The following is a 23617-nucleotide window of genomic DNA, read 5'->3' on the forward strand; positions in this document are numbered from 1 at the left end:
TTTCTAGTGGGAGAGGCGGGGCTGATGTTGGACTCTCCCTCCTAGGCTCAGTCTATTGGTCAGTATATGGAAGGCGTAGGTTAACGCACACCCCGGCCTCATCCCGAGTAGACTCGTCCAGCCTCCTTCTTCCTCCCCCCCCGCCCTCTCCGGAAGGAAAGAGGCGGGGCTAAGGGGCAATTAAGCACCGGCTTCTGGACGGGTCGCCGCTTGCGAGTAGAGCGCGCGCGCTGCTGCCTCTCAGTCATCCTCCTCCTGCCATGCCGCCCCCGGGCCAGGTCCGGCTGCCGGACTGGGATGCGCTGCGGCTCCGCGTCCGGACTCTGATCGGCTCCCACCGGGTCGCGATCTTCAGCAAGAGCTACTGCCCCTACTGCAACAAGGTAAGGCCCGGGGGGGGCGCCTGGGGTGGGCCTTGCCGCCTAGCCCGCGCACACGAGCCGCGCCAGGAGGCCTCCCGCCGGCTGCGCCCGGCAGCTGCCCCTGAGGGGGGGGGGTCGCTCTCTGCAGCTCAGCCTCGGGCCCGGGGGGGCTCTAACCACCAGTTCTGGGGCGGGCAGAGCTGGCCGCGGGGGCGGGCGGATTCCCTCAGCGCGCCCTGAGGCGGGCTCTAGGCCCGGTGCAGCGGGCTGGGGTGAGGGTTTGCGCTGAGCTCCCCTCGCCTTTTCCGGAGTGTGGCCGGGAGATTGGCGGCCAATGTCTATCTCTGAGGGCAGGTATCTGTCACAGGCTGCCGTTCAAACAGCGCTCACTCTCCGGAGCGCTGAGCCAGCGCTGCGAACCGGCGCCCCGCCAGCTACAGACGGGAGTTCGCGCGTCTTGCGTTAGCTGCGCCCAGATGGGCGGAAGTGAGCAAATGCCACCCCATGCACTAGTTCGTGTGTTACGCCAATCTTAAAGCCACTGTTCAAGGCCATCAGGTTTGTGGGTTGTTTTGGGGTTGTTGTTGTTTTTTTTTTTGGTTGTGTTCCTCAAATTTGCAAGCAGAGGGCATCTCTTTAGTAACCAATCTGGGTGAAGCTAAACTCTCACCTCTGGCACCGAGCTTGAACTTCCCATCACCTTTGAGCTGTTGGAAAGGCTGACTTATCACTGCTTTGCTTTTATGTTGTTGAATGGTAATTCTGTATTATGTCGATACTGTCATCAGTGTTATAATAATCAAAAAAGTTGCTGAGCATTGCAGTGGTCAGAAAAGGATTTTTATTATGGTAATACTTACCTCTGTCTTTCTAGGTCTAGTCTGCTTAGCTAGCTGACAAAGCTAAGCTTGAACTGGATAACCAAAGTAGCTTAAAAAAACAACAAACCTGCAAGGCCTTCCCTATGTATCGTAAACGGTCAAATACTAACTGCAGAAACTTGGTGCAGATTTATGCACATCTTGATTGATTCTCAAATGCTTATTGAATTGACACTTAAGTTTTAAAAATGTTTCACTTTTATGTGGTGATGGAGCTATGGAGGAAAAGCAAAGTTGGAATATTAGGCTGTAACTTCTAGTGGCATTTTTCTAACTGTGTTTTACATTGAAATTGGTTCCTTGGTAGTCGTTCCTGTGGTTTCATACTCTGAACTTGGATCCATGTGTGTAAACGGGGTGATACAATGGAGTCTTGTAATATTACTGTAGAAAGAATCCCAATGATCATGTTTTCGTTCCAGTTGACATAAAATTACGTTTAGACCGTAATTCAGGTCCAAGGAAAAATGTCAGAAATGTAATAGGTACTTCAGATAAAAACATCATCTTGGGTCCTGAAAATATCATCATCTGTTGCTAAGCTTTATTTAGACTTTCCAAAATATTTCTAATCGTCTATTTACAGAATTTTGAGAAAGTGAAGTGATAATAGGGTGGTAGAGAGATGGATATTTCCATCTATCTAAGTTCTAGAGAGGATTCTTTTTCTTGGTGAGTCTGTATTGGAAATACCCACTAAGGCCTGGTCTACACTCGGGGGGGGGGGGGGGGTGTCGACCTAAGATATGCAACTTCAGCTACGAGAATAGCATAGCTGAAGTCGACGTATCTTCGCTCGACTTACCTCACGGCGCAGGGTCGACTACCGCTGCTCCCCTGTCGACTCCGCTTCCGCCTCTCGACGCGGTGGAGTACAGGAGTCGACGGCAGAGCGATCGGGGATTGATTTATTGTGTCTACACTAGACGCAATAAATCGATCCCCGATAGTTCGATCACTACCTGCCAATCCGGCGGGTAGTGTAGATGTACCCAAAGAGAGGAATCCAACAATTGGTGCTCATCTGCCTCGCTTTGTACTACTTAGCAGTTCTGTTTGGTCTATCAACAGTTGCAATACTAGTTATACAGTGTTGGCAGCCTTTTTGAGCAATGTATTGGAATCCAGTTAGATGGTGTTGTCGTCTTTTTTTTTTTTTTTTAAAGACTCTCTTTTCTACCTTAGCACTTCACCTGTTGCTTGTGCTGCAAGAGCTATTTCAGTTGAGGGGGAAATGGTTACAAATCATGGCTGAGATCAGTCATATTTAATTCATGTGATTAATATTTTTAATCACAATTAACTTTTTTGAGTTAATCGTGATCAGTTTTAATCGCACTGTTAAACAATAGAATACCAATTGAAATTTATTACATATATTTGGGAGTTTTTCTACATTTTCCAATATATCGATTTCAATTACAACACAGAATACAAAGTGTAGAGTGCTCACTTTGTATTATTTTTTTGATTACAAATATTTGCACTGTAAAAATAAGCAAAAGAAATAGTATTTTTCAATTCACCTCATACAAGTACTGTAGCGCAATCTCTTTATCGTGAAAGTGCAATTTACAAATGTAGATTATTTTTGTTGTTGTTGTTACATAACTGCACTCAAAAACAAAACGTAAAACTTCAGAGCCTACGTGTCCACTCAGTCCTACTTCTTGCTCAGACAAACAAGTTTGTTTACATTTGCAGGAGATAATGCTGCCCACTTCTTATTTACAATGCCTGTTCTCACTTTCAGGTGACATTCGCCTGGCACTTTTTTAGCTGGCATTGCAAGGTATTTACGTGCCAGATATGCTAAACATTCGTATGCCCCTTCATGTTTTGGCCAGCATTCCTGAGGACATGCTTCCATGCTGATGATGCTTATTTTTTTTTTAAAAAAAGCGTTAATTAAATTTGTGACTGTCTCCTGCTCTGTTTTACCCATGTTCTGTCATATATTTCATGTTATAGCCGTCTCGGATGATGACCCAGCACATGTTGTTCTTTTTAAGAACACTTCTACTGCAGATTTGACAGAACACAAAGAAGGTTCCAATGTGAGATTTCTAAAGATAGCTACAGCACTCAACCCAAGGTTTAAGAATCTGAACTGCCTTCCAAAATCTGCGTGGAACAGGATGTGGAGCGTGCTTTCAGAAGTCTTAAAAGAGCAACACTCTGATGCAAAAAACTACAGAGCCCAAACCACCAAAAAAAGAAAATCAAGCTTCTGCTGGTGGCATACGACTCAGATGATGAAAATGAACATGCATCGGTCTGCACTGCTTTGAATTGTTCTCGAGCAGAACCTGTCATCAGCATGGATGCATGTCCTCTGGAAACAAACTTGATTGGCTAAACAAGAAGTAAGACTGAGTGGACTTGTAGGCTCTAAAGTTTTGCATTGTTGTTTTTGAGTGCAGTTATTTTTTTGTATATAATTCAACTTTCATTATAAAGGGATTGCACTACAGTACTTGTGTGAGGTGAATTGAAAAAATACTATCTTGTGTTTTACAGTGCAAATATTGTTGTAATTGAAATCAATATATTTGAAAATGTAGAAGACATCCAAACATATTTAAATAAATGGTATTCTGTTATTATTTAACAGCACAACTAAGCACATGACTAATTGCGATGAATTTTTTTAATTGCTTGACAGCCCTACTACAAATCTATGTGGAGTCCATCTAGAACTCTGTTGCTGATTAGTGTTCGTTCCTGCTGCTGCTGAGGCAGAGCTTCTCTTGTAGGTAGGGCTTTTGGCTCCATGGAAACAGCCAGCTCTTGGGAGCGCTATATTTACTGTCCCAGAGAGAGGAAGGGCAAGTATTGCTGCAGGTAGGCTGGGGAGCAATGTTGACTCTGAGCTTAGTGGGGGAAGAGAAGGAACTGGATGGAGCTGGATTAAGGGACAGGTGGTAAATCTGGAGCAAGGAAAGATGCTTGAGGAAATTATTTAGTGAAATAAGGGTCCCTAGTGTGTCTGCCTCTCTCTTCCCCTTCTTCCTCTGCCCAAGAGGAAGCGGGTGGAGAGAGTATGTCAAAAGAGAACAAATGAGGTCAAGAAAAGGCATCTTCTAAAAGCCAAAGGGAAAACAGGAGATTAGATAGGAGCAGGAATAAGAAACCATGACCCTTTGCAGGGAAAATCCTTAATGGTAAGATGAGAAGGAAGGTGGTAGACCAGGGGTAGGCAACCTATGGCACACGTGCCAAAGGCGGCACGCGAGCTGATTTTCAGTGGCACTCACACTGCCCAGGTCCTGGCCACCAGTCCAGGGGGCTCTGCATTTTAATTTAATTTTAAATGAAGCTTCTTAAACATTTTAAAAACCTTATTTACTTTACATACAATAGTTTAGTTATATATTATAGACTTATAGAAAGAGACCTTCTAAAAACGTTAATGTATTACTGGCACACGAAACCTTGAATCAGAGTGAATAAATGAAGACTCGGCACACCACTTCTGAAAGGTTGCCGACCCCTGTGGTAGACAGTGCATGAATGGAGTTGTTAGAATTTGACTTTCTTGCAGTTACTGCCAGTCAAGAATAACTTGCATGTATTTTAAATTCTTGCCACCATGGAGAAATTGATTCTGGATGAGATGGAAAAACTTATAAATGCTAGCAGTCTCTACACTGACATGTAAAAGCAACTTGATACACAGAATAACCACAAATTCACATGACTGCTGATTATACTAGTCTTATGATATGCCCTCAGCTAGTATATTATGCATCCATAAAAATGCATAATGACATGTCAGGTCAGCTCAATTTAGATTGTTACAGAATGCTAATTGACTTATGAAACGGCAGACCTGGGACACTGCTTAGTAGCTAACCTAACTCCACCTTGTGGGGTTTAAAGTAGCTAAACAGATTGAAGTAATGAGAGCAAATGCTGCCAGGAAAAGTTTTTAAAAGTGCATTGTCATACCATAGTGCCTTTGTACCAAGTTACTTTCCATAGGGAACTTAGTGTTAGGTAACTCACTAGTAATGTTTGTCCCCTAGCTGTTTGCTTCCTTTGTAAGAACTGTAAGGGATTTCTTGTCTGTGTACAAATGCACCAGTTGAATTCAAGTGTGATGCATATTTGTATGCTACAAATCAATATACAGACTGCAAATGTCTTCTTTCTATACTGTTTAGTTAGATCTTGAAGGAAAAGTACCCTATGGCTGAGAATAAAGATGGCAGGGTTAGGAAGTCTTAAAATCTAAAATGTTAAAGGACAAATATACCCTCCCTTCTCCAGTGTAACTATTCTAAAACTCTTATGTTCTTGCCTGTCTCCTAAAGAACTGTTTTTGCTATACTTTAGGTGTAGAGCAGTTCAGTGGTGCCTTGTGCTGCTGCCACACTTGAACTGTTTGTTCTACAGTAGAACCTCAGAGTTATGGACTGACCAGTCAACCACATACATTTGGAACTGGTAGTACTCAATCAGGCAGCAACAGAGACCAAAAAAAAGCAAGTACAGTACTGTGTTAAATGTAAACTACTTTAAAAAAAAAAAAAAAAGCATTTTTCTTCTGCATAGTAAAGTTTCAAGGCTCTATTGACTCAATGTTCACTTGTAAACTTTTGAAAGAACAACCATAACATTTTGTTCAAAGTTACGAACATTTCAGAGTTACAAACAACCTCCATTCCTGAGGTGATCGTAACTCTGAAGTTCTACTGTGTTTATTTCATGAAAAAGGTGTCTGTCTACTGTAGGCTGCTTTAATACAAATTAAAGTAAAACAGCAGGCTAAGCAGTTATAACTCACTGGCTTCCCCCAAAAGACTGAAGTCCTCTACCCCATAAATATTAGTCCCATCAAGCTCCACTTTTCCAAAAGTATATATAAACAGCCCTTTCAGGGTGCCCAAATACTCATGCTCTTTTGGAACCAATGTAACAAAATTGAGAGCTCCTCATAGAGAAATCTGCCCTCACACTCTTTCTTAAATCAAGGGTATCTGCTCCCTAATTGCCTCTCCCCATCTTCCCTTCCTGGCAGTCAGAAGTTTAGGGTTACAACGGGCATGGGGTTGCATCCTTGACCATCTTGGCTAATAGCCATTTATTCACTGAACCCAGTTATACTTTTGGCCATCAACATCCGATGGCAATGAGTTCCACAGTTTAACTTCCCATTGTGTGGCAAAAGTACTTCCCCTTGTTTGTATTAAACCTGATGCCTATTTAAAAAAAAAAAAAAATTGCCTCTCCTGTGTTCCCTACTGTCATTGTTGTAGTCTCTCAATAAGGTAGCTACCTAGCCATGTAGGAGTTTATAGGCCAAGAACAGGAATCTTCTGTTCTTCTTTTAAAAGAAAAATAATTAAAAGTGCAGCCAGAGATCATAGCCAAGTGAGAGATTACTTACAAAGGAGGCTGCGGTGTTTTGCACTATCTTGTGTTTTCTGGGTAGACTTAAGTTGGAGACCCATGTAGAGCACACTGCAGTTATCGTATCTGGAGATGATAAAGGTCTGGATCATAGTAGCAAGATCCTCATCTTAAAACTGGTTGCTTCCTTATCTAAAAGACAGGTTTGCTACTTCTTAACCACATGCAAAAAATGTCCCTCATCCCTGAATCTGTTGTCATCCCATAATAGCTGGGGATCCAGCAGTACATCTCAGCTTGGAAATTCTAGTATAAATGACTGAATGGGTCCTCAAGGTCAGTAGGAGTGATCTTTGCAATCCCCAACCCATCAGCATCATATTAATCTTATCTGGATTTGAGCTTCAGTCAGATAGCTGTCAACCATGCTCCAATTTGTCCCAAAGACCAGATCAAGCATTCAGTAGCACTGGCAGGATTAGGTGAGAGCATGTTGTCATCAGCCTACTGAAAGAACTGTAGTCCATGCCTCCTCACTAACCTTCCTAACAATCCCATGTGCAAGTTGGAACAAGAGGAAAGAGATAAAACCCCAATAACAGTGCCTTCAGGAAGGAAGAGCAACCACTCTGTAACACCTTCCACAGTGAAGAAAGGACTAAGCCACCCAAGAACAGCACTATCCTGTCCTGCTGCAGGCAAAGCAATTGTATATAAAATAGCTGATAGAGCTTACAGTATTGGTATGGGTACCTTGTCTTTATCTCTGAAAGATGATCCGTCAGTGACATTAAGACTGCTCTTTGGAGAGTTGTTGTAGTTGTGTTGGTTCCAGGATATTAGAGAGTCAAGGAAGGTGAGGTAATAACTTTTATTGGACAGACTTCTGTTGGTGAAAGGAGCAAGTTTTTGAGCTTAACAACTGCAATATAATTGCATAAAAGAGAGCCTCAAATCTTATGAGGAAATTCAGAGGGAGTCATGCATCTTTTGCAAGAATTTACAACATTTTTCATGAGATACCTCAATCACCTTGTGTGTAATATCTCTTTTATTGGACAGACTTCTGTTGGTGGAAGGAGCAAGTTTTTGAGCTTAACAACTGCAATATAATTGCATAAAAGAGAGCCTCAAATCTTATGAGGAAATTCAGAGGGAGTCATGCATCTTTTGCAAGAATTTACAACATTTTTCATGAGATACCTCAATCACCTTGTGTGTAATATCTCTTTTATTGGACAAACTTCTGTTGGTGGAAGAGACAAGTTGTGAACAGCCTTGTTCTATAAAAATCTCTGGTGCTGACCTAGTTTGATCTTTGGTCTCTTATTTTTGTATAATCCTGTTGATTGCTTTATTGAAATTAATGTACACAGAATTCTCTAAAAGGCAAACTTTTGTTTAGTATGAGTAAGTGACAAGCATCAACTTTTAAATTGCTTATTTTGTATTTTAAATGACTCAATAGGAGCTCCATTGTATCCATACTTGATCTAGCAACTTGGTAAACTTAAGTATCTAATTTTGTTTGCACTAGTTGTCCCTTCAAAGTCTAACATCTTGCTTTGTAGCATTAATGTTATGTAAGTACCTTGCATTAGTAACACTATTTTAACCTTGCAAACTGCCAGTATTCTCAATTATAAAACTGAAGAAACAGTCTGTTATCTTAACTGATCATTAGGAATGCTGATTATTTCCTCAAACTATTTTTAATTTCTCTATAATAGTATTAATTTTTGGTGTCAGGTTAATTGGCAAATATTCCTTGACCAGAGGAGTGGGGAGACTAGTAGGGTAAATACCTCTCAAGTGTTCTGCAGGACATGCCGCATCTGGCCCCGATTTTTAAAGTTGTCCCGCTTTGCTGTTGCAAAGTCCCTGTTCAGTGCTCAGCAAGTCTTCCTGGTTGCGAGCTGCACATCTTTGTGCTTGACATCATGTCTCCCACTTGCAAGCAAGTTTAGCAGCACTGGCCACTTATGAAAGTAAACAGCTATAGCTTTCTATATAAAGTATGATTTTTTTAGTATACAATCACTGGTTAGTTTCATTATAAGAAGTTCCAGGCTATTTGCATGCTAGTTTTAAAAATAAAACTGTTCAGTAAAGAAAATTTGATGTCTGTCATTTTGAGGGTCACTGTTGTTCATTTCCAAGTCTGAAGATTGAGAGAGATGGTAAACTTGTGTTCCTAATCCTGGTGTGGGTTGTCAGCCATGGATCTAGTAATTTTCTATGCAGTTAAATGGTGGAAGTACAACTTCTTTAGATTTCAACCTAATTTTGCTACTTAATAGCTTCCTCAATAAACTATCCCATCTCCAAAGACTCTTTGGCCATATGTGTAGATCTGTTTACTAAATAAATGGCCATTGGGTTTTCTATCCTTGACCTCTACATCTACTTCTTGAGGTAGCCGCTTTGATGTCTTGGTCTGGTTACTTCTGACACAATGTAAGGGGGTAAAAAGAATCTGCTACTAAGCTTTTTGTAGATGAAGTTCTCCCATCTCCTTCAGGAGAAGCATGGGGTTGGATACCAAAGTCTGAATCCTGTTGATTACCTAAACATACTTCTACACCGAAAATGAAGATGTGATTTATAGCGCAGGTATTGCTTTAATCTAGCTAGTACAGCCATAACTTCATTGTAGGCGAACCATCTCAGGAAGCTTGCCAGGGACCCTGAGTATGTACTTGGGTTGCTAACACCTGGTGAAGTGCAGGCTGCCATGGCTTTGCTGCTATTAACCACAATAGCTAGATTAAAGCTAGGACAGGCATGCCAACTTGCATTAGTCACACCATCGTTTGTAGTGTGAATATACCCCCTGTGGTGAATCACATGCGACTGCAAAGGGGCTGCTCCTGAAAATTAACTTGGAAGTAATGACTTAGTATCTGCATCACTCACAACTGTTTTAAGACACTATCTCTGTAATCCTGTTCAATAGCAGATCTTGGTCCTAAACTAAATCTAAATATCAAACCTTTGACTTGTGAAAATGCAGTCCCCTTGTGTTCACAATAGCAGATATCAAATGAAACTACTCTGGTTTGTTACAGGTGAAAGAACTTTTTCATTCTATGGGAGTAGACTACTATGCTTTGGAACTTGATTTAACTGGTAAGTAAAAATGACAGCTTGTGTTGAGATACATAGATATATATTTCATCCAACTTAATCCACTCTTTTTCCTATAAACTGTCTTGTACTGATCAGAGACACTAATTCTGTCTTGAATGATGCCTCGTTTGGTGCAAAGTTACAACAGCATTTAAAACAGATGCTAAACTCTTATATCACAAGGCACTTTTTTTTTTAAATAAAAACCTGATTTATTTAATCAAATAGAAGTTTGATGGAGGTGTCAGGAAATTACCCACTGTTCTGTCTTGCAGGAAAAGTCTCTTTCTCCTAAGTTACTTTTTTTGTGTTCCCAGATGAATTGTTAATGTTTTACTTGAGTTAGAAGTGACCTTTATGAAGAAGTTCGCTGAGTCATTGGTGGGGAAAAAGACTAAATTCCATTGCTCAGGCTGTAGTCAGTGCCAACTTTTATTAAAGCCAGGAGTTCTGAGGTTACATTAGTCTTATGTTAACTGTTTTCTCAAGAATTTAAAAGTAATTTTAAGGGGTTTTACTGGGCATTAATTAGTTGTAAAGCTGGCTGACTCATCTGGAATATATTTAGAAACTTCAGTGGTCATATATTTTGATCTTAAAATTTTGCTACTTATACTTTTTACCAATTTAATACTTCATAACCTTCCAAAAATAATATTGTGTTGAATAGTTTGAAAGTATGTACTAACTGACTTTCACTGAAGTTTCCCTTTTTGGTTTAGCATTCTTTCCATACTAGAGAGGTTCCTGCACAGTAAATGGATCCTAGTCTGACACAGGGAACTGTAACATGCATATGGATTTGCTGAGTCCATCTTATGTTTTGGGATGGTGATTGTGTGTTAAGGCTCTTTAATAATTAAGACTGTGCTTAATTTGCACCTTCTGAGATTATTGGCACTGTCTGAGTGGGGTTAAATAAAACTAAAAAAGTGCATTTGAATATTCCCACAGTTAATGCCACACATCTCCTGTACTGGCTGGACTATATTTAGATTTCATAAAACCACCAATGGGGTGAACAAGTTCCAAAGCCCAGGGGGCCTAATGAAGAACACCCTGCCAGCAGTGGTGGGTTTTTTTTAAATTGAGTTAGCTCAAATGCCTCCACTGATATTGACTGTGGCAATACAAATAGGCAGGTCCAAGCAATGTATGGCTTTACCTTCTAAACTCAGTGACTTAAACCCCACCTGCAAACCATCTCACATTTAGGTTTGTGAAGCTTCAATTCATTCCAGCTATCTAGACACATACTCTTGTGGGGAGGTACAACTTTTGAAAAGTGGTTTTTTTTGTTTCAAAGCTTGTGCTTTTGAAGAATGTCTACAAACGTGCCATGTCTGAAACAAATACATTGATTTTATGGAGGGCTTGTGATGTGCAGGTTTTTTTTTTTTTTATCCTTAGATGATGGACCCAATATTCAGCAAGTATTAGTAGAAGTGACTAGCCAGAGGACTGTGCCCAATGTGTTTGTGAATGGAGCACACATAGGTGGATATGATAAAACTTTTCAGGTAATCTTGTTTTTCTTGAGTTTGAAATGAGCTGTGACTAGAAATGAACTGACTAGGTAACTTATCTCAGTTTTTAAATACAGTCTAATCACTTGATACCTCTGTTGCAACCACTGGTTGCAACCTGTAACCAGCTTCTTGGAAGTAGCCCTTTAGTATGCCACTGGTTGTAAAATATGCTAGTGAACTAACTTAATGCATACTTATTCCAGTCCCATAATGTCAAGAAGGAAACAGAATAAAAAAATTCAGTGTTAAAAGGAGAGAGAGTTGTTCCATCCTGCTACAACCTTTTTTAATTCCTGCCTTCTTGATGTTTTATACAATGGGTAGAATTACAAATGGAGTGAGCAACGGGTCATCCGTGATTTCTTGACTTGGTTTTTTTGGTACATAGCTTTTGCCGTGTGACTTAAACATAATGTTAGAAGCAGAAAGTGAGAATATAGTCCTGTGAAAGGTTCTATAATTGTGAACTTTTAAGTATCATGTGAGGACTCCCTTTCTAGCCCCCAGATTTGAAAAACTGTGTGCTAGTGATCCTCTTTAATAAGGAATCCAAAATTAGGGTAGCAGCATCAGACATGATGACCTAGGTCATGAAAAAGCTGTGTAATTCACACTTGAACATACAGCTATGTGAGTAACCCATATGTTTGTTACAGGCTTACCAAAGTGGCTCACTGCAGAATGTGCTAGGGAATTGCATAGATGATGCAGAAGTTTATGATTACGATCTTATTGTTGTTGGTGGTGGCTCTGGCGGACTTGCATGTTCCAAGGTATGCACTCGGGTTTGCACTTGTACACTGAATTTTGCCTCTATATCAACTATACATGTAAGATTTCTCCTGAAACTCTCTTGTTCTGTGCACCTGTCATTCTAATGCAATATATTTTACATTTCAATGAGTCTTCCCATTCATTTGAAATTTAATGGGCTGAACACTGATGTAATTGTAGTGTAACATGCACTCCTTCATGAGCTCATAGTTCAGAACTTGGGGCCAGAATCTTTCCCATAGTATAGTCACTTTTTGCATTAGTCTTTTTCAGCTTTGTCAACTTGCTCCTGGACTAGCAAGAGTAAGGAACCTAGGGAAATAGCAGCCTTTGTTTCTGGTAGCTTGTTCAGAAGGGTTGAAGGTTCAAAATATTGATACCTCTTTTGGCTGGGCAGTGGAGGACAGGGGGATGACAAACATATGCATAATATTCCCTTTAGATAATTACTGTTGACAGTGCAGGCTGTTGTATAGGGTTGCTTCTTGATATTTCTTCTCCAGGTGTGATGCATATCTTCAGATGGTTGGAAGTGAAAATCAGGCTGCTCTGCTCCTCTGCAGCTTCTGATCGAGTTAGGTGCTGTCATAGAGTCTCAGGATCTGGTCTATGCCCTAGCCTGTAACCAGTCTCTTGGAAGTAGCCCTTTAGTGTGCCAGACCCAAAGGATCCACATAGTTCCACGGGGAAAGGCCCACAGCCTCCATGATTCCGAAGCTGGTACCTGTAGGCCCAGTTATCTGTGGCTCCCTGCAGGAAGTCCAGCCAAGCCAGACTCCTATGGGAGACGTGTTCCTACCCCTTCAGAGCATAAAGTATCTGCAGAAACAGTAAGAAGCCTTTTAAAAATAAGATACCAATTTTAATAACCTGGAATACAGAATCTAAAAGACTTTAGGTTAGCGTGAGAGGCAGGCTTAGGATATGATTCCTGTTGGTGGGAGCTAGGGCTCTGCCAGGTCCTGCTCCCCTGAGCTTATCCTGACCCTCTGTCCCCTTTTGTTCTTGGAGCATGTCTACATGTACAGCAGTGCAGCTGTGCCGATGCAGCTGCACTGCTGCAGTGCAGTGAAGACACTATGCTGACAGGAGAGAGCTTTCCCATCCGCATAATAAAACCACCTCCATGAACAGCAGAAGCTATGGCTCTCCCATCAACATAGTGCTGTGCATATGAGCGCTTATGTCGCTGTAACTTATGTTGCTCAGGGGGTGGTTTATTCGAACACCTAAGCGACATAAATTATGCTGACAAACTGTAGTGTAGACATACTGTTAGTCTCCAGGTACTTCTGTGTCTGTGTATCCTGCTCTGTCAGACATCTGATACCTTCACACTTTATTCTTCAGCTCAGGGCCTTTGCTGTGCTTACCTGCAGAGAGGTAGGGAGGGGGAGGGAGGGGGGAAAATCTTCTCCTCTTGGCTGTAGGTTGCTAGGTGTGATTGTCCCAGCCATTGAGGTTTTCACTTCCAAATCCTTCGTTCACATGCATAGGCTGTATTCAGTTCATTAATTATTCTGGTCTCTTACCAGGCAGCCGCATGAATCTAACAGAGTTCCTTCCCTTTGCATAGTAGTACAAAGCACAGGGAAACTGAGGTGCACATGAACATCATAAAAGTATTACCAAAATTCCCAAACTTATCACAAGCACTGATGGCATTACTGAGAAGAAGGGTAAGTGGTACTGAGACTGTCATCAGAAATGCCTTCCGTCTGACAAGCACATTGGAGGACATGCTTAAATGAACAGGGAAAGCATTTAGCATCAAAAAGTAATGAGAAGTTCAGCAGTTCATATCTGACTTCCTTTTTTTAATACAGGAAGCTGCTGCCTTAGGGAAAAAGGTCATGGTGCTGGACTATGTTGTACCAACACCTTCGGGTACTTCATGGGGTAAGGTTCTTTTAATGGTCCTAGCCTCAAATCACAATATATATGCATAGATTAAAATGCTGGTGTCAAGCATTGCTTGAATTATTTAGTTTCAAGGTTTTGCATTCTTATAGTATGCTGGTTGTATGGACATGAGGAACATAAATGATGGAGGAAATAAACCTCACTCAACCTGCCTGTTCTTCTAGATGGATTTTTCTACCCAGCCTGCATTTCACTATTTACTTGGATTTCACATTCCCACTAAATTCTTTGCTACATAACCATCCCTATTTAAATCTTAAATATTTTAATCCCTTATAGGGAAGCTGAACTTTCTAAAGCACATTTTGAGCTCCTGAGATGAAAATGTTAGTTTGAATTGGCTTCACACGTGAGAGAGTAGCTGAATTACAGTATCATCTTATTATTTTAGCTGAAGTACTTAGCACTGTGATACATTCAATATTTCATAGGCCCAAAGGGACCATACTTCTACAGTAGATGTTACAAGCACCTCAGAAATGGATGCTTTTCCTGTGGTCTCAGGAATTATTCACTTTCCCTTGACCCTGCTTTTTGCTGTTTTGACGCTTTTGATCCTGGCTCCTATAGAAGAGATCAGTGCTCATCCTTTCCATAAGTAAACTATGTTGTGTGGAGAATCTTTGTTCAAATAGCTGGGACAAAACCTGCCAACACCATCCCTCGTTTTTGTCCTCCAAGAGCTCCAATACTATTACTCAGAAGTGTTATTCTCTTGTTCTGAAGAAAGCACGTGTTGAATTTCTTACAATCACTCGTAAGAGGAATGTTTGCCTTCATTTCTTTTTCGAAATTTAGCTGTGTTTCTGACTCCATAGAATAGGCGTGGTTAACACTGCAGACTGTGGTCTCTTGCACTTCTTAGGTATCATGAAAGTGTCATTCTGTGCTATCTGACTACAGAATAAGTGGTGGTGGATTAGTCCAAAACTACTTTATATAGGTGAATGTGTTGGGCCTATGCTTAAAGCTTTACTTATGTAGCCTTCTAGGTATTGGAGTTAAAGTTAAAATGTTATTGCTTAAGTAAAAATTGTTACTTTGTCAACCATGTCCAATTACATACTGCATTGTAAGGTATGTAGTTGTAATGGAAGTTCTCCATCCATTGCTTGCATATGTACAGAAATTAATACTAATGGATGGATAGACAGTGGAATACATAAAGCATGTCATAAAAGGCAGAAGTGCACATCTTAAGTTAATGCTGGTGGTAACATTTAAATAAACTTTCTTTCTTTCCATCACAGGACTTGGTGGCACTTGTGTAAATGTAGGTTGTATTCCTAAGAAACTGATGCATCAAGCTGCGCTTCTGGGACAGGCACTTCAAGATTCAAGGAAATTTGGCTGGGAGTATGATGAGCAAGGTCAATAACACTGAACTCTGGTGGGGGAGGATGCAGATCAGAACTTTTGTTTGAGCTTACATAAGAATGCTTTTAGTATAGAAGTGACTAAATCGTATTCAGTTTGCCACTTGTACAACTTTTTCCCTCCCTCTCCCCCAAAATCTCTTTTATGAAGGCACTTAAACCTGTTTGATGCTTCATTCCACCATAACTTGCATAAGCTAGCTTGTTTGGTTACTTACAGATGGGTTTCATAAACCCAGATAACTTTGCAAATAGTGCTAAGAGAGGCAAGCCATTTTTGTCTGATAGATTTGAAGTATCCCTGGAAAAACTTTTAATACGAGACTTATTACGTGAAATGTGTATTTGTATTGTACTTGGGCTTGTTGATTTAGTGAGGCATTGCTTAACTTGTAGTATTGCCATTTGTTTCAGAGTAGCAGCCGTGTTAGTCTGTATCCGCAAAAAGAACAGGAGTACTTGTGGCACCTTAGAGACTAACAAGCTTGAGCATAAGCTTTCGTGGGCTACAGCCCACTTATTTGAGTTATGACTAATTAGCAATTATTTACGATTTACTGTAAGCTTCTATAGATGTTCATGAAGTTAGTGTGTTTATACTTCAGTTTCTTTTTAACTGTAAAGCTTCTTGTTTCTCTTTTAGTTAAACACAACTGGGAGTCCATGGTAGAAGCAATTCAGAACTACATAGGCTCTTTAAATTGGGGTTACAGGGTATCCTTGAGAGAGAAGTCTGTGACATATGTCAATGCCTATGCAGAATTTATCGAACCACACAAAATAAAGGTACCTGCTTCGTGTTTAGCTTTGGCTTATTTTCTCTGACCTGTTAAGAATCACTCACTATATGTCCTAAAACTGCTCTTTAGTTGAAACCTAGTATGTAAAAGGTTTCAGCTTAATATGATACTTTACTTATCTCACTTAAAGAATTAAATTTACAGGAATAATTTACTGATTTAAGTAGACTTATACTCCAGTAACCACTGCCATAATACTTGCATACTAATACCAGTTATGTAGAAATAATGTGGGGATCTGCAAATAGAGAATCTTGCATAAGTAGAGAGGTAGAGCTTGTGTGTAACAAACTGTGACTTGATTCCAAAATTTTAAATGAGAAGCTATGAAACAAAACTATTAAATTGCCTTAATGTTTGTATATAATTGGTGTTAACTTAAATCTATAGCAATTAAGAATCAGGAGTTTACTTTGTCTTGCATTCAAAATTCCTGGATAGTATTGATTCAAGTTAAAACTTACTTTCTACTTGTAACTTGCCTCTTGCCTCATAACGTCACTGAAAATTGGATCATAATCTCAGTGAGTAACTATAAATAATACTGCATACTGAGCCAAGAAAGCATTTAAAATTAGTTTGGAAGAGGAGTGTTAATTTTAGAAAAACACATAAATAATGGCCTACCTATCAAAAGCTTTTTTTGTTAAAGCATGGAGGAGGATAGGGGAATTCTCTACATAAAGAGCCATATCCAAAACCTTGCTTGTTCCTCAAGTTCAGATCCCAGCACTCTCATGATATAATGGAGTGGGAGTAGTATTCCATGTATTGCCATAGGAATGAAGCCACAAGGCAAGTATACACTTAATTTGTACTGCACAGCGTGTATTATAGCTGACCATCAGATTGGACCAGTGTTTACCCAGGTCAGGGATGCAGCAGTGAACAAAATTTTATATCATGTAGGTTCACTGGGTACAGCTGCCTGACCCTGATGTAGGTAGTTTGTGTGTAGGCTGGACTAAATCCATTTAAATTCAGAAGGTTACACTGAACGAGGAGTAAAACTACTTGGCTTATTTTTTACCAGTGTTATAGAAGAAATTCAGTTTCCAGCTGTTCATTTAATATAAATTTGGTACTGAGCTGGGCCATCAATACAGGAAAGTAGAGCAGACTTTTTTTAAGCTGCTACATGCAAGAGGACAAATCTGACATTCCTTCTCCCACAGGTTTGACTCATAGCTTCTCAAACCCCTTTCAGAAAGAGGCATTTTGCAATATGAAGTCCCAAAGACTGACTGCCTTTGAAGCTGAGGGAAACTTTAAAATAAACCATCCTTTTTCTTCCCACCTGAGGTATCAGCCTGTCTTAAAGCAGTTTTCTAGTCTACTCCTACACAAGCCTCAAAATTACTAACAGATTGTTATCCAATCTGTTTTGCTGCTAGCATCAACATTGAACTCTTATTTCAAGTTCTTTAAGAAACTTTTTCTCCTTATTAAATAACTAATGTAAAACTTAATTGTAAAATTTAAGTTATTAGCTTAAACCTTCTGAGCCCTGCCCAAGTCAGCTAATCACTTTGTTATTCAATGCAGTTAGTGTGGGGAGAGTAGTCTCTAGTGTATTTTCCCCATGTAAACCCATTAACAATGGATGTTACTCTTAAGAAATCCTTTTACTGATCTACGTGGTACCTCTACAATATAATGGCTTTTCGCTTAGATCCATCTGTAATCAACTCATTTCTAAATCCTACTGCATTTATCAGCTCCTTGATAAAGTTGAGGTTTGTATTGTGTCATAAGGCCTACTGCCAAGAAGTTATTCCTGGCATCTATGAATACAATAGTTCTGTAACTCTGTTTTTTTTTTGTTTTGTTTTTTTCCCCCTGTATCTCAGGCAACCAACAGGAAAGGACAGGAAACCTTTCACACAGCACAGACATTTGTCCTAGCAACAGGGGAAAGGCCCCGATATTTGGGTATCCCTGGAGATAAGGAATACTGCATTACTAGGTGAGATGAGATGTTAGTCTCAGTTAATAAGACTTGTCTTCTGTCTACTTTTGCACATGCAAATTAAAACAAAGCTGAATTGTAAAACAGTTAGTGTTTTCTGTGATTCTTCTCAGCGATGACCTCTTCTCCCTGCCTTACTGCCCTGGCAAAACTCTAATTGTGGGTGCCTCCTATGTGGCTCTGGAGTGTGCAGGATTTCTTGCTGGCATTGGTTTGGATGTCACAGTTATGGTGCGCTCCATCCTTCTTCGAGGCTTTGACCAAGAAATGGCAGAGAGAGCAGGTGCCTACATGGAAACTCATGGTGTTAAATTCATCAGGAAATTTGTACCTACTCAGGCAAGTATTTTCGCTTGTTTCTCTTCTTTCTTGCTAAATAACCAGCCTGTAAGGAAAGGATTATGCAGAATACAAGTGTCTTGTGATAAAATGTCTTCCGAGAAAAGAATTCAGCTCTATAGCAGATAAGCTGAAAATTCTGTATGGCCAAGCTTTTATGTTAAAAGCATTTTATTGCTGAACATTCCGCGAGGTGTGTGTAGTGTGACAATGCAATAAGGCTCTGCTGGTTAAGGTAACTTGACTAAGATTATGAATTCTTTCCTACAGATTGAAAGGTTGGAGGAAGGCATGCCTGGAAGACTAAAAGTGGTAGCACAGTCTACTGAGGGACCAGAAATTGTTGAAGGAGAATATAATACTGTAAGCAATTTTGTACTAATAATATCCCTGTTATCTGGCACTAAATGATGCCCACAAATATGTATTTGTATCAAAGTACAATGTTATTTGTTAATGATCATTAAAGCTCTTAAACCATTTATACTATTTTTGGAAAGAAAGAGAAGGCAGTATAATAAGAAATTGAATAATTTTGGCAACCTGACAGACTTGTCAACATTCCATAGAAAAATAAGACTTCAATATTCTGTCTTGTTGCGACCCCGTCCACAGAATTGCTGAAACTTTAACTGTGCTAGTAGGGGGTTGACTGTTTTGTAGAAGGTGTCATGTGATCAGTTGTCTGTTCTCACTATTATTCTAGTGTCAAAGTAATCTTTTTGCTGCTATCGCCTTTTTAGAACTAATTAGGCTTATACTGACACCTTCACATTTAAGCAGCTTTAGGAAATGTGGCTTCAATTGTTCACTTTCAATTTTTCAATGAAAACTAAGCAACAGAATACTCAGAATAACATTGATAGCTTTTTTTTGTTGTTTTTTGTAGGTTTTGATAGCTATTGGTCGGGATGCCTGTACCAGAAACATTGGTTTAGATAAGATTGGTGTCAAAATCAATGAAAAGTGAGTATCTTTGGGTACGTCTATACTTACCTCCGGGTCCGGCGGTAAGCAATCAATCTTCTGGGATCAATTTATCGCGTCTTGTCTAGACGCGATAAATCGATCCTGGATCAATCCCGGAAGTGCTCGCCGTCGACGCCGGTACTCCTGCTCCACGAGAGGAGTACGCGAAGTCGACGGGGGAGCCTGCCTGCCGCGTGTGGACCCGCGGTAAGTTCGAACTAAGAGTTCGACTTCAGCTACGTGAATAACGTAGCTGAAGTTGCGTATCTTAGTTCGAAGTGGGGGGTTAGTGTGGACCAGCCCTTTGTCCGGCATGTTCACTTCAGGACTGCTCTCCGCTTCTTAACCCTACCAGTAACTGATACTGATTTTTGAAATTCCTGCTTTTGAAATTCCTGCTTATGATACTTGTCAGTTGAGCATGGAGACTTTCAATAGCTTATTGTCCCAAGAAAGGGAGCATGAGTGTTACCTTTAATGTGATATTCTTCTAAGAAACTACTATTTTGTGGATGTGGAGACACACACACCTACCTACCTACCCACCCGCAAAACTGGACTTTGAAGCACATATTATGAGGGTTTTGTGTTTTTTGTTTTTTTTTTGTTTTTTTTAAATGGTAGTTCTACAAGCAACTACTTTTAGTTCAGTTACTCTGATGTAGTCAGTAATGTTTCTGCTTCACTGATCTATGAGTAGGCTTGCCAAACTTGATTTTTTTTTTTTTTTAAATTTTGCCAGATAATATCAATGTTTGGTTTTTGAGCATTTTTTTAATGTTTGGGTTTTGGGGTTTTTGTTTTTTAATTTTCAGCTGTGGGAAAATTACAGGGGGTCGGACTGTGGGGAGTTTAATGACAGTAGAAGTTGAGATTCAAAAATTTAGATTTCTAACAGTTAAAAGATGTCAACATCACATGTTAAAATATACAGAATAAACATCCATAAATCAGACTAAGTTCTTAGGCAGCTTTTCTTACTTTACCTGTCTGTAAACTTTGATCATTGTCAATAGAAATATTTTTGTCATCCATTTGTGTGTGTACAGTTGATTGCTGTTTACTGACATTTACTGATTAAAAAATCTTAGCCTGCATATGAGTTATTTTAGAAGGAATACCCATGAAACTGAGGCTTTACACTTGCATTTCTTAGAAAGGGCCCTTACAATGCTAAAATGGTTTAATAATCTGCTTGTATAAGGCTGACTTGTGTTTCATTTTTCTGATTGATTGAACCTCCTTGAGTTCAAAAACAACAAGGAGTCTGGTGGCACCTTAAAGATTAACACATTTATTTGGGCATAAGCTTTCGTGGGTAAAAACCTCACTTCTTCAGATGCATCTGAAGAAGTGAGGTTTTTACCCACGAAAGCTTGTGCCCAAATAAATCTGTTAGTCTTTAAGGTCCCACCAGACTCCTTGTTGTTTTTTGTAGATACAGACTAACACGGCTACCCCCTCCTTGAGTTCAGTCTTCTGGTTTAACCAGGTTAAGTTAGCATTATGAACAAAAGCAACAGTGCCCATTGACTAAATAGCTCTTAATACTTTGCTTTTCATCTGTGCTAATAGATTAGACTTTTGCTTAGGAGGGAGATGTGTTATTTCAGCAAGCTATATAATATTCAAATAGTAGGACAGAGCCTGATTTCTCTCAGATGTCAGTGGTGTTATTCAGATTTACACTTGTGTGCAGGGGTGAAAATCTGGCCCATTAAGTACTGACTGTTTGGCGTTGTATGGGAGGAAAAGGCAGTAGTTTGTGGCCCAAGGAGTTTACATTCTAACTAGAGTGGGCATAAATACTTTTTTTTTTTTTTTTCTTTTTCTTCTCTTCTTCTGAGCAATGCCTGAAAGTATTCTAGTTTCTGCTACACGGAGACTAGGTCTTTAACCTTACTTTCTCAATTCAGTTAAGTACTGATCTACACTTCGTTTGGTTTTTTTTTGTTTTTCAAAAGGAATGGAAAAATACCTGTAACTGACGAGGAACAAACCAATGTGCCTCATGTTTATGCTATTGGAGATATCTTGGATGGAAAACTTGAACTTACCCCAGTTGCAATTCAGGCAGGCAGGCTTCTAGCTCGCAGGCTTTTTGGGGGTAGCTTTATAAAGGTAAGATCATATTCTATGAAAATATGAACTTTAGTTTCACCATGGTATTTACCTCAAGAGATTAGCAGGTGCTGGCTGAGAGTCTTGGGTCTTGTGCTACTATGACAATGAGTGTTTGTAACCAAATAAAATTTGGTGGTGCAGCTTGTTCGTTTTTTTTAAAAAAGGAAGTTTTTTGTGTCTACGCAGGTCATGTAAATATAAAGAAAACTGAATTCTTTTAATTTTAGTGTGACTATGTCAATGTACCAACTACAGTGTTTACTCCTTTGGAGTATGGATGTTGTGGATTACCTGAAGAGAGAGCCATTGAAGAATATGGAAAGGAAAACATAGAGGTGAGAAGCTGAAGTCTTCATTTCAAAGCTGCCTGTTTAAATGTGCTATTGTATCTTCTCAAGAGGCTACTGGTCTAAATGAACATTACAAGTATTGAGGAGATCCCTATTTAAACACTTCAGTGTAATCTTACAGCATTATTCAAGATTTTCTCTGACAGCTGATTATTTCCAAAGCTTGTCTCTCACCAACAGAAGTTGGTCCAATTCAAAGATTTTTCTCACACACCTGGTGTCTCAAAAAATCCAGAAGCATTTGCCTTTAGGTATATAGTTCCATGTGGCTCTTGGAGTTCTGGGAAATCCAGATTGGATGAGGGAAGGTAATTTCACTTCACTGGAACAGTGACTGTAAAGTTCTTTGAACCAATGCTCCAAAAAGTTATTCTTCCCGTTTTGTACCACAATCCTTTGCATGCTCATTTTAGGTGATGAGGTCCTGAGACTTCCCCTGTTTTCGTTCACTCTTATTTGCTCTGTTCCTTTGTGAACTGTTTCACTTCTCCTCCCTGACCAATTCTTTTGCTACTGGCATGGGATGACACACCTGCTTTAGACTCTGATTTAATCTTCATTCCAGTTCCTTATGTCTCCCTCCTTCTGGCAAGGTTTTCACAAATGTATTTGCAATAGAATTGTTTTTGTAGACTCAACTCTGGAATTTATGCTTGTAATGCCAAATGTTTCTCTTATATATATTGAATCCTAGAACAGGAAGGGACCTCAAGAAGTCATCGAGTCCAGTCCCCTGCACTCACGGCAGGGCTAATTATCTAGACCATTCCTGACAGGTGTTTGTCTAACCTGCTCTTAAAAATCTCCAATGATGGAGATTCCACTGCCTCCCTAAACAATTTATTCCAGTGCTTAACCACCCTGATAGTTAGGAAGTTTTTTCCTAATGTCCAACCTAAACCGCCCTTGCTGCAGTTTAAGCCCATTGCTTCTTGTCCTATAGAGGTTGAGAGACCATTTTTCTTCCTCCTCCTTGTAGCAACCTTTTACATACTTGAAAACTGTTTTGTCCCCTCTCAGTCTTCTCTTTTCCAGACTAAACAAACCCAAGTTTTTCAATCTTCCCTCATAGGTCATGCTTTCTAGACCTTTAATCATTTTTGTTGCTCTTCCCTGGATTCTCTCCAATTTATCCACATCTTTCCTGAAATGTGGTACCCAGAATTGGACATAATACTCCAGTTGAGGCCTGAGTAGAGCAGAAGAATTACTACTTGTGTCTTGCTTACAACACTCCTGCTAATACATCCCAGAATGATGTTTGCTTTTTTTGCAACAGCGTTACACTGTTGACTCATTTAGCTTGTGGTCCACTACTATCCCCCAGATCCCTTTCTACAGTACTCCTTCCTAAGCAGTCATTTCCGATTTTGTATGTGTGCAACTGATTCTTCCTAAATGGAGTACTTTGCATTTGTCCTTATTGAATTTCATCCTATTTACTTCAGACCATTTCTCCAGTTTGTCAATATCATTTTGAATTTTAATCCTATCCTCCAAAGCACTTGCAACCCCTCCCAGCTTGGTATCATCCACAAACTTTATAAGTGTACTCTCTCTATGCCATTATCTAAATCATTGATGAAGATATTGAACAGAACCGGACCCAGAACTGATCCCTGCCAGATCCCACTCATTATGCCCTTCCAGCATGACCGAACCACTGATAAGTACTCTCTGGTAACAGTTTTCCAGCCAGTTTTGCACCCACCTTATAGTAACTCCAAACAGAGGGTA

General features: G+C 39.9%; 1 protein-coding gene across 1 annotated transcript in view; it reads left to right on the top strand.

Annotated features, from left to right (window-relative positions):
• Nucleotides 1-260: 260 nt before the first annotated feature.
• Nucleotides 261-23617, top strand: part of TXNRD3 (thioredoxin reductase 3) — a 30646-nt gene continuing 7289 nt past the window's right edge. Inside the window, exons 1-13 of the mRNA XM_065408519.1 lie at nucleotides 261-383; nucleotides 9667-9727; nucleotides 11138-11247; nucleotides 11913-12029; nucleotides 13857-13929; nucleotides 15204-15323; nucleotides 15973-16115; nucleotides 17980-18095; nucleotides 18212-18437; nucleotides 18708-18800; nucleotides 19327-19403; nucleotides 21371-21527; nucleotides 21758-21865. Coding sequence (XP_065264591.1) covers nucleotides 261-383; nucleotides 9667-9727; nucleotides 11138-11247; nucleotides 11913-12029; nucleotides 13857-13929; nucleotides 15204-15323; nucleotides 15973-16115; nucleotides 17980-18095; nucleotides 18212-18437; nucleotides 18708-18800; nucleotides 19327-19403; nucleotides 21371-21527; nucleotides 21758-21865 — 1524 coding nt within the window. The remainder of the gene's footprint in view (nucleotides 384-9666; nucleotides 9728-11137; nucleotides 11248-11912; nucleotides 12030-13856; nucleotides 13930-15203; nucleotides 15324-15972; nucleotides 16116-17979; nucleotides 18096-18211; nucleotides 18438-18707; nucleotides 18801-19326; nucleotides 19404-21370; nucleotides 21528-21757; nucleotides 21866-23617) is intronic.

This window comes from Emys orbicularis, chromosome 7, assembly GCF_028017835.1.
Source record: "Emys orbicularis isolate rEmyOrb1 chromosome 7, rEmyOrb1.hap1, whole genome shotgun sequence".
Classification (NCBI taxonomy): domain Eukaryota; kingdom Metazoa; phylum Chordata; order Testudines; family Emydidae; genus Emys; species Emys orbicularis.